This window comes from Lucilia cuprina, chromosome 2 (assembly GCF_022045245.1).
Source record: "Lucilia cuprina isolate Lc7/37 chromosome 2, ASM2204524v1, whole genome shotgun sequence".
NCBI lineage: Eukaryota > Metazoa > Arthropoda > Insecta > Diptera > Calliphoridae > Lucilia > Lucilia cuprina.
Genome location: NC_060950.1, coordinates 15612327 through 15624531, shown reverse-complemented (window position 1 = coordinate 15624531; position 12205 = coordinate 15612327). Strand labels below are relative to the sequence as shown.

Sequence of the window (12205 nt, the reverse complement as noted above, 5' to 3'; positions counted from 1 at the left end):
GATTTACCGCTTTGCAAGTGCTAATTACTTCTAACATTACTTAATTATAATTAAGAGCAAATAAATTATAATGTCAGCTTTTTATGACTCAAGTTATACTGCTGTTTACACTAATTCTAGAAATTGGTACCGAGGTCATTAAGCGTTGATTCACCGCAAAATATAAAACATTTGAAAACGTCTGCTTTATTTTGCGATTAACAGGTAAATAATTGTGGGAATTTTACAGATTTCTTGATAGTGTACAGTGGAATGATTGAGGAAAATTTTAATAGGCATTCGCTTTAAACAAAATTCTTTAAATATGAATGTAATTTAACAAAATTTTCTTTCACTTACCCTCGATTTGTTTTCCTGCTGCTGCAGCAGCTGCAGTACTTAAGGCAACACTGGCTAAAGGTGAAGAAGTTAAGGCGGCGCTACCAAATTGTGGTAAACCGGCTGTTGACATATAAGCTGAAGCTAAAGAGTTTGGATCAGACCCTAAGAAAAAAAGAAAATTAATTTCATTTAGACAGAACTTAAAACTTAAATTTTTTAATAATAAAAGAAAAAGAAAACATATCTCAACATGCAACACTTAACAGAAAAATCATTAACACAAGTAAATTTAAAACAACCAGGGAAACTTAAAACTCAACAGAGACGTAAAAAATGGTAACTAATTCAAAATAAAACATGTACTAGAAAAACAGGTCAGAAGCATACATGTGGGAGCATACAGAAATATACGAAAAAAACGAACAAATAATTCTCACATAAACTTTAAAGTTAAAAAAAAAAATTTTATAATGTGACCTAGTTTATGAAAAATCTCTATGTTTTGAGTTTTTCTTGAATGTTATATTCATATGATTATGATACTTTCATTTTTTTGGCAAAAACTCTTCTTTTTAATCCCTGTCATTTTCATAATGCGAATGCAAACATTTCTTTAAGCTTTTTGTAGTATGTTTCTGTATTCACAAAAGTAAAAAATATAAGTATGTATATTTTTATAAGTAAAACAAATTCTTGCAACTTAAGTAGGTCGTCAGTACATCTTATTTAATGTCTGTTTTAAGGTGTAGTCACACTAGGCAAATATTTGATAAAAACATTTCAACTAAAAAAGAACTGAACTAAAACTGAACTAGAACTGAACTATAACTAAACTAGGACTGAACTAGAACTGAACTAGAACTGAACTAGAACTGAACTAGAACTGAACTAGAACTGAACTAGAACTGAACTAGAACTGAACTAGAACTGAACTAGAACTGAACTAGAACTGAACTAGAACTGAACTAGAACTGAACTAGAACTGAACTAGAACTGAACTAGAACTGAACTAGAACTGAACTAGAACTGAACTAGAACTGAACTAGAACTGAACTAGAACTGAACTAGAACTGAACTAGAACTGAACTAGAACTGAACTAGAACTGAACTAGAACTGAACTAAAACTGAACTAGAACTGAACTAGAACTGAACTAGAACTGATATTGAACTAGCTGTTTGGAGCTATTATTAGATCCTTTCTTTTTACAAATATTTGGAAAATGTGTAAATGCTTTTTATCATTTATTCTCCTGTTTACGAAAACACTCTAATGCTTACTTGAATAATGTATGCAAATTTGGTGTTTTTAACATGAACAGAGCAGAAGGATTGCACTAGGTATTAAAATATATAAGAAAAACATTTCTTTTATAACCACTATCGCAGTTATTGACTTCCTTTTAACACAATGAAATAGTGGTCTCAAAAGCACTTTAAACGTTTATTATAGAACATTATAGGACTCATACAGAGTCCGTCTTTCTGTTTATCAGTCTGATTAAATCGTCATATTTCTCAAGTAGAAGAAAGCAAAACATCATATTTCTTTTAAAGGAGAAGCTAAATAATTAAACATTTTTAAGCAGGTATATTTTTTGGCAACATCTTATTTTTTTAATTTTTGTAAATTTGCCAAAGATAAAGAAAGTTTTCCTTTAACCTACTTCGTTACCCTCACTGACAACTAATGAAATTACTGCGCTATATTCACTTGTATTTGTTTGTAAATATAAAATAATAACTTTTTACTCCATCAAAGAAACATAATCGTATACTAAAAGAACTTCTAACAAAATCGTATATAAAAGTCGAAAAAAGAAAAACTACTGCACGCACTTGTTGTTTTTGGTTGCAATGTGCGAAAGTTTATGTAAATATGTGCTTTTGAATAAAAACTAAAGATTTGCACAGGAATTAAATTAACAAAACACCCAAAAGATATTTTCACATCCAGACAAAGTTGTTGTGTGTATGAATGTGTGTATGTAGTAAGTAGGTACTTTCTACTCGTTCAAACAAAAACTGAACTTGTAAATGAAATTTGTTTGTTGTTTGATGTGGAAAGAGTATGAAATGATAAGGTGCAACAGTTAATTCTAGAGAAAGATTTAATTTGTAAAGGTAAAGCACTTAAAAGTTTACTTTTAGCTAAGCATGTAGATAACGTCTTTTACCCTCAGCCAATATTTTCTTTTTTCAACACGTATACACTTACTATTTCATGTCGCTTTTTATGCACTTCTTTAATTTGTTTTGCTCAGAAAAAAACTACTAACAACTAAATTATATTCAATATTAACTTCAAATGCACTTTTCAGCAAAACATTATAAACACAGTCAAAGTAGAGGAAACAAAAAAATTAGGTTAAAGTTGAACGTTCTGATTATTAACATAAACAAACTAGTTTATAAGATTAAAAGTTAATATGGAATAGAGGTAATCTTTTTAAAAAATGAAAAAAGAACTGAAGTTAAATATAAAGAAATTCTAAGACAACTACATTCTAAAATATTAAAATATGAGAAAATACAATACTTTTATGGATTTTAGGATTTTCATTCTAGACCAGTTCATTCTTGTTCAGTTCTAGTTCAGTTCTAGTTCAATTCTAGTTCAGTTCTAGTTCAGTTCTAGTTCAGTTCTAGTTCAGTTCTAGTTAAGTTCTAGTTCAGTTCTAGTTCAATTCTAGTTCAGTTCTAGTTCAGTTCTAGTTCAGTTCTAGTTCAGTTCTAGTTCAGTTCTAGTTCAGTTCTAGTTCAGTTCTAGTTCAGTTCTAGTTTAGTTCTAGTTTAGCGCTCGCAAAATTTATATAAATTCTGTTATTGCTTTTAAATAATAGACTCCTAATATTTTCCCTTAGTTTTCAAAGAAACAATCTGTTTTTTTTAAACCAACTATTAGATTAACTTGTCTGAACTTTACCATAAATATTTCCACCTCTAACACGCACTCCGACCACACACCCATACACAAATTATAACATTTTACAGATGTTGCAACCGAAACCCATCAGCGAACCGATTTACTTCTGGTTGGTTGACTTTTTATACAACTTGTTACCAAAGATGTGCATTTAAAGTTTTCTTTTCATATAACTATTAGTTTTTTTCTATTGTTGTTTTTACCCAACGATAGAGAACCGTATTTTCATTTTCATACTTTTTTCCATAAATTCATCTATATATATATTTTTTTTATCAAGTAAAAAAAATCTCGTTTAAAATAAATAGCAACAAATAAAAGTATGAGAAATGAAAAAAAACGTAAACTTCAAGGATTGTAAACATGCAACTGAGCGTAAAATCAAGTTCACTATGAACAGTGGAAAAAAAATATATATAAAGAAAATATTATATGGCATGATATTACGAGTATTTGTATCATAAAATTATATTTAAGTTTAAATGACGGTGTAGTCTGTAAAAAAAACAAGTAAAATTTCCACTGCTTTAGATCAGTGCTAGGCAGAAAGAGACATTGACTGAAATAATTCCCATAAAATCTGATGACTTATCATTTTTGTATGCAAATATTGACATATTTTACTACATATTTTTTTAATTTTTGTTAATTTTCATGTCAATATATAAATTGTTTTCGTCCCCTGGTGACTTTTTAGGCCGTTAAAACTTAAGTTATGTTGATGTCTTGTTTTTGCTAACTAGAATGAACTGTTTTTATGCAATACATATGATGACAAAAAACTATCTTTTTGTTTTTTTTTTCTTTTTTAAGCAATGTGCGAAAACTACAGATGCCGATAAGTTTTATTTTTTAAGTCCAAGGAAAATACATAAATTTTTTGTATATTTGAGGAAATGACGCAAAAGGAATATACTTAGGAAAGGTTTTGTTACATATATAAGTTACATAAAACATTTTTAAAGTTTTTATTAATGATTTATTACAAAATTTCAAGACACTTTTATGTGTCTAAAAAAGCTTTCAGCGTATAAAGATTTCGAAAAAGCTTTTTATATTTAATGAATATTTACTAAAAAATGTTTGTCTAAGTTTAGAATACATAAGTTGTATAGAACTTTATTAAAGTTTTAAAATAATTAATTAAAAATTTTCAAGAAAACTCTCTATGTGTCTTTTTTGAATATAGAAAGATTTCAAAAATGTTCATATTTGAAAAATATTTTTTAAACATTTTTATGAAAATTTCAGAAAAAAACTGTCTATGTATCTTTTTGAAAACCTTTCAGCATTTACTGTAAAGTTTTGAAACAAGTTTTTTTTTTATGAAATGAAAACAAAATAAAAATTTCTCAAAAGCTTTTATGAGAAAAATCTTTTAAAATAATTTTTAGAAAAATCCCAAATTTTATGAAATTTAAAAAAAATATGTTCAAACATATTTGGAATGTATTTTGAAACTTTACAAATGCTTTTGAAAGTAACCATTTTATGAATGTTAAAAAGCTTTTAATCGATGTTGTTAAAAAATGGTTTTTATATATGATAAAAAGCATTCAAGTTAGCATTTCATATTTGTTGAAAGATATCTTTTACTTTGGCTTAAATGCTTTTATATTTTTTTATTTGTTTAAAAGCTTTAAAGATAGATTTTTAAATTTGTTTAAAAGTCTAAAATATATATTTTTTTATTTTTCCAAAAGCTTTTTATATTTAAAAAATTTCTCAATTTTATTAAGAGAAATTTTTTGCAAAAAGTTTTAATACTTTTGAAAAGCTTTTAAAAAGAACATGCACATTTCTCCAAAATATTTTTTAAAACCTCTCTATAGAAGCTTTAAATTGTTTTTGTTAAAAAAAAGGTTTTTATATTTGCTAAAAAGGTTTTTATATTTGCTAAAAAGCTTTAAAAGTAGATTTTTATATTTGTTAAAAAGCTTTAAAGCTATAATTTAATATTTGCTGAAAAGCTTTAGAGATAGCTTTTAAAAATTATCTAATAGCTTTAAATACATTAAACACTTCTCAAATGTATGAAAAAAAATTTTTCAAAAGTATTTCCATATTTTATGAAAGCTTAAAAAAACTTTTTTAACTAACCTATATACGTATGTTTTAAAACTTCCAAAAAAGCTTCAAATAGTTATTAAATATAAAAACTTTTTTGTTGCTTAAACAAGTTTAATTGGCATGAAAGTTTTCGAAAGTTTTTCTTTGAAAAGCTCTTGATATTTCTTTGTCTTCGTTAATAAAGCTTTTTTTATGTGTTTAAACTTTAATGCACATATTTGTGCTTTTAGTTACGGCTAAAATATTGAAATTTTCAATTAAGTGAAGAACAAGTTTTCTCAACTGCTTTTATTGCTTCAAAATTATCCTTAACTTGTAAAAAGCTTTGTTAAAGAACTTCCTTAAAATCTTTAAGTTTTTCTTCTGCTTTGAAGTAATTATCCTAGAATTTAAATCTTAGTTATGATTATAATTCCATTATTTTGCCAACCAATTGCTGCAATAATTCTTTGCATTTTCCTATTTTTATTTTGTTCCCCCTTTTATTCGTTTTATGTTCAAATTGTGACAGGCCTATTATGGCCGTATGCTGCTCGTGCATTCATTTGTTCATTTCATTTACTCTTTTGTTGGAAATAAAAAATTTTATCTATTTTTACTCTTTTTGTATTCAGTTTGGTTTGTCTTATATAAAGTAACATTATAAATTTTTGTTACTTATATCATATGCAGGCTGGCACAGTGTAATGAAAAAGTGAAAAAAGTTTAAGATTAAGAGAAAAGTTTTGAAGGGGAGTAAAAGATTTTCATTGATTGTCGATTCCTATAACACAACCTAGTTTAAAAGATTTGTATTAGAAAGAAGTTTAATATTTAACAAATAATGAATCTAACCACTGTGCCTTAGAATGCTAGACATAAAACATAAATATATTTTATCTTCTATTTAATTTTCAGCAAATATGTTAAAGCATTGAAGAAGAAAAACTTTGGAAACAAAACATAAAAATATGTTAGAAAACCAAAAGCCTATAATTTTTTATCGCAGTAGAAGGCGGGTGAATTGGATTTGTTTTTTTTATATTTCGGCATAATAATTCTTTTGAAAAGATTGCGTAGAAAAACTTTCGCTGCCATAAGTTCTGCTATAAGAATTTATCTTTTTTTTGCACAATTCTAACAGATTATAAAATTTATGTATTTTATGCTTGAGACAATGACCGGACCTTAAAAACGTTTATAAGAGAAAAATATGAAAAAAACATAAAAATTATTTATATAAAAACGAATTTGATTATAAATTTTATTAAATGGAATTTCATTGAAAATGGATTTAAAAAAAATTAAAGAGGATTTTATATTTAAAAAACAAGTTCGATGTTAAACATAAGCCATAAGCGAAATTAAATGTTAAGAATATAAAATTATGTTTTGTGGGAAAAGGGATTCTTTTAAATATGTGTATTGGAAAAGGTTCAAAAGAAGAAAGGTATTTGGATTATGGAGACGTTTTCTGGAAATTCAATTGACAAAATTTGTGGTAAAAATATTTTTTATAGCAGTATCTAGATATTAATATCAATGAAATAATACTTAAATAGTATTATTCACTTTTTATGTATCGATTTAGATATGTCCGTCTGTCTGTGTATCTATGTATAGCCTGTGCATACACTGTAATTCGCAATTTTTAAGACAATAACATGAAATGTGGCAACCTTGTTTCTACAAAAATTTGGTATTATAAAAGTACCTTTTAAAAACGAAAAACAAAACAAATCCCTCTTTATAGGTTCTCACATAATCAGTTTTCTTGTTTTTAGGTTTGATATTATAGAATATTCAAAAAGTACCTCTTGAAAAACGAAAAAGTAGCCAAAAATTCCCTGGCTATGGGTTCTCACTAGGGTTCTATAGTTGAAACGAAAAGTCGACTTTTTTTATTTAGTAAAAGTCTACTTTTCGACTTTTTGCATTTTATGAAAAGTCGATTTTTCGACTTTTTTCATTTAATTAAAAGTCGACTTTTAGACTTTTCGACTATAAGTATTTTATAAATAGTCGACTTTTTTAAAATTTTCGACTATTTTTGACTTGTTTCGACTTTTTTCGACTGTTTTCGACTTTTTCCGACTTTTCGACTTTTTCCGACTTTTCGACTTTTTTCGACTTATGAACCTTTTCGACTTATGGACCTTTTCGACTTATCGATTTTCAGACTATTCGACATTTTTCGACTTTTATTAACAAAGTCGAATTTTCGACTTTTTCACAGACGATAGTCGAGTTATCGACATTTTTGGAACAAAATAGTCGACTTCGACTCTTTTTGACAAAAAGTCGATTATTCGAAAGTCGATTTATAGAACCCCAGTTCTCACCTAAATCAGACTCTACACACTTTTAACTTAAGCCAAACTCCACATACTTAATTTCAAGTTTTTTTTTATATTTTTGTCTGAGCATCAATAAAAATCTCAATTTTTTTATATACTAATTTTGCTGATTTCAAATAGCGATCTTTTCGAAAGCATGTCTAACAGAATTATTGAAGAATTGGATCTCGCCGATATCTGGGTTCTCTACAAACTGATTTAAACAAACATACCCAGCAATAACAGGGTAATGGCTTTCAATTATAATAACTTACCTAACAAAATACTTTTCAATGACTACTAAATATGGTCTGGATTACATAGAAGTAGTCTAATAAGGTCTAACTAATAATGTGTTATATAAATACTTCATAAATCATCCTGCCAGTGAAGATACAGATGTAGTATACGTTTATTCATGTGATTTACAATGACTACTTTTTCTAATTACTTGTAATCGTTTGTGGTAAGTACTTGCCTCCAATGGAGTGAGAAACATAGAAAACAACTGAATGCCTGGTTCCAAACCCCGGCTGAGGAATTTTTATATTTTTTTCATTCTACATACAAAGTCGGCTCATAATAACTAGTTTTTACATAACATATTTCTAGGTTTATTTGTAATAAATAAGTAAAAAATTATTATATTGATCCTCGTCAAACAAAAAAAATTAATTAATCGCCCCAAGATTAATTAGTTTCTACGCGATTTCATGATTACTTTCTAGCTTACTAGGTAATGAAAGTTTTTGCTGGGATCCTATGATCGACTTCACGTTCATCCTTGTTTTAGTTTGAAATATTGACTTGAATATTTCTTATTATTATACTATAAACCACCGTATGGTATTTACAAGAATATATAATTAAGTTTACTTCCTTATAGGTACATTAGGGGGACGCATTTATATTGAAAGGAAAAAAGTAAAATCGTTAAAATCTGTAGTATATGTTTCAAAAGCGAACTTTTGCAAACGCTTTGTTGTCATTGCAACAACACATTGTTGTCATTTCGATTACGCTTTGTGTCATTTTGGCAATGTATTGTTTTGACCTTGACAACGAATCATTGTCATTTCCCTAACGTAACTTTTTCTATTACAAGAAAGTGTTATCGGTTTTGTAACACATAATCATTATACCCTACACCACTTTAGTGGGGAGGGTATATTGGGTTTGAGCTGATGTTTGTAACGCACAATAATATTGGTCCTATACCCACCTTAAAGTATATCAATCGCTTAGAATCATTTTCATTGCCCCGGGATCGAAGCCTATTGAAAATGGTTAAGATCGGTCCATTATTTCACCTGGCCCCCATACAACTATACCCCCGAATAGGGTTTGTAAACTTTGTAATCAAACTACATGTCACAATTCTGGAGATAATTCAATGAAATTTGGCACATAATCTAGTACCCTAGACGAAGTGTATTGAAAATGGTTAACATCGGTCTATTATTTTACCTAGCCCCCATAGAACTGAACCCCCGAATAGAGCTTGTTAACCTTGTAATCAAACTACAGGTCGCGATTTTAAAGATAACTCAATGAAATTTGGCATATGATCTTTTATGATACCGTATACGAAGCCTTTTGAAAATAGTTAACATCGGTCTATTATTTCACATAGGCCCCATACAACTGAACCCTACAAATAGGGCTTTTAAGTTCATAATTCTGTTTAATATACTTGTATATCGACAAAAAGCAAAGTTATACACTAGCCTTGATAACCCTCATGAAATTTATAATATAGGTCCTCATTTGATCCTAACCTGGAGGCAATTTAAATGCTTTATTATGAAAACTAAATTCCATTTTATTCTTATAAGGATGTAGGGTATTATATACTCGGCCTCGCCTGACTATAACTTCTTACTTGTATTTTTGTTGATTTGATAGAATCGTGATTTTTTTCGTTTGAGAATTATTTGTACATAATTTGACAACGGATGTTATTGAAAAATTATTAAACTTTGATACCAGGCGTCTATTGACATAAACTAAGTTATAATCTTGCAAAAAACTGGGCGGTAATATCATGGTCGCTCCCACTTTATTAGGTAGTTTTGATTCACTTGTTTTAAACATAAACATAATAGCGAAAAGTAGTTGAAATTTTGGTTTGTGGGCATGGTTAATATAAAAATTTCATGAACAAGTCCCTATTATAACTACGTCTTATTAAAAACGTTTATAAAGCTTTCTAAAGTTTGTCTGCTTTTAGGTTATTGCTGTTTATTGTATTCAAGGATACCGAAGTTGCAACTGACATACGTCACCATGGACCTGGATATGATATAATTTCCTCGTAACATGTAAAATCAAGGACAAAAAACAACTAGGATCTTCTTTTAACCTAAAATCCACTTCATCGAATACTAAAGGTAATGAAATCAATTTTTAGAAAATGGTATTTTGAACCACCTTAATATACATACACATATCCTTGTTAAAAGTTTCATTAAACATTACAATTTTATTTATTTATATTATGTTCTTTTTCTTTTATTTATTCACATGAATATGAGAAGGGCAAAAAGAAGGAAAACAAACAATAGAAACATAAAAATAGCATTTATATTTATTTAATTCACATTTAACAAAAGAATACAAATAACAGCGAAATTACTTAACACTATTATGTGAGTGTGACAAATATACATATACATATACATATGTACATTTATAAAGATGTAATTTAAAAACAAAACACTAACGAACAAAAAAGCTTTTGTATTATATATAAACAGTACTTAGTCACAGGGGTACTTTTTCAATAACAAGGAAGCTTTTGTTACCTTAAAGTATAAAGCTTTTTTTAGTTAATTTATATGATCGTCGTGTTCCTCCATCTGTCATTAAAAACCATGCAATAAAACTATATATAGCAACTTTTTAGGAATTTAGTAACTATTTCGGGGTCAAAGGCGACATAAAGTTTTGGAAAAATCGTTATAAAGCTAATTGCTTCAAAAAAAAGTACCAAAATTTTTTGTAGGATAACAATCTAAATAACTTTATATACAACTACATATAACGTTATTTTAAACATTTAATACTTTTAACAATTGAACAAAAATAAATTTTTAAATTTACATTTTTGTATACTCTCATGATATATGTGCTTATGTACATGACACAAAACTATAAAACATAATTTTGACATTTACAAGTATTATTTTTTGTTTCTCTCAAATCCATTGTTGTTACTAGAAACAAAAAAATTAAATAAATGCATTTAGCTCAACTTAAAAAAAAAAACACTTAGAAAAAACAAGCAAATGGAAATAAAACAAATAAAAAAGTAGACATTTATTTGCTTGAAATGCAATTATTGTCTTAAAATTATTTCTTACACATGAAAGTCTCACCTGTACTGGCAGTTTTTCCTAATAGACCTGCTTCGATAAGTGTTGCATGTAGAATAAGTTAAATAGTTTTTTGTAAACAAATTAAATAAAGAAAAAGAAATATTATTTTACTCAAATGTAGTTTTAATTAATGGATACTTAATTTAATTAAATTAAAACATAAAAAATTTTATAAAATGAGGGAAAATTCATAAAAGTTTATAGAACGTCAAATTTGTTAATTTATTAAACATAAAAATATAGGAAATCACTTTATAGAAAAGTCAGCTTTTTATTAAAAAAGCTTTTAAATAGATAAACATCGTCTAATTTTCCGCAAAACGGAAGTTTTTATTGAAAGCTTTTTATACTTAAATGCTTTAGAATCGAAAAAAGAAAGAAAAAGCTTTTGCAGTAAGAAAGTTGTTTCATATAAACTTTAGCTACTCAAATCTTTTCAGAAGAGAAAATTCTTTAGGAAATCGTTACAAAAAAATTGTTTCAATTAAGTCCCTTTAGGTATATACATTTTCTACAGAAACCTTTTTTATTATAGCAAGATTTAATAGATTTTGTTGAAAAAAAAAAAAAATTGTTTTAAAAAGGTTTTACTCAAAAAGTTCTTCAAAACCAAAGCATTCGCATATAAAACACGATAATATCAAAGGGAACTTTCTTCTAGAAAAAGCTTTTAAATATCGAAAATGTGTTCAAAAGAAGTTTAACGCTTTAGGAAACTTTTAATTAAACATTTAAAGAAATAAACTAACACAAAATTTTTGAAAAAGAAAACAGTTTTTTTTTTCAATTTCTAATAATAATGATTTTCTATAGAAAGCTTTTTATACTAAAATATTTTTTAGACAATTTTGCAAAAGTAAATTTTTCTATAAAAGCTTTTATATCGTAATTTGTTAATTAAGAACAAAATTGCACATGAAAAACTTTTTATATAAAAAAGGTTTTGCACAACTGCAAATAGCTTGCTTTCACATAAAGAAATACATAAGAGAATATTGCTCATAAAAGCTTTTTCATTTTTCTGTAGAAATACTCTTCGTAAAATCTTTTGAAAAAGAAGAATTTTATTTGACAATATTATAGCAGAAAGAACATCTTTCTTCACAAAACTTTTGCACAAGTTTAGTTATTATATTAGAGCTTTTAGAATATATAAATTTTCTATAGAAAGCTTTTTTTAGAAAAAAGATTTTATAAA

At 27.0% G+C, this 12205-nt stretch overlaps 1 protein-coding gene across 1 annotated transcript in view; it reads right to left on the bottom strand.

Moving 5' to 3' along the window:
* Positions 1-316: 316 nt before the first annotated feature.
* Positions 317-12205, bottom strand: part of LOC111686359 (CUGBP Elav-like family member 1) — a 102990-nt gene continuing 91101 nt past the window's right edge. The window contains exons 7-8 of the mRNA XM_046948224.1: positions 11008-11034; positions 317-483 (exon numbers count right to left, since the gene is read on the bottom strand). Coding sequence (XP_046804180.1) covers positions 332-483; positions 11008-11034 — 179 coding nt within the window. The 3' untranslated portion in view covers positions 317-331. The remainder of the gene's footprint in view (positions 484-11007; positions 11035-12205) is intronic.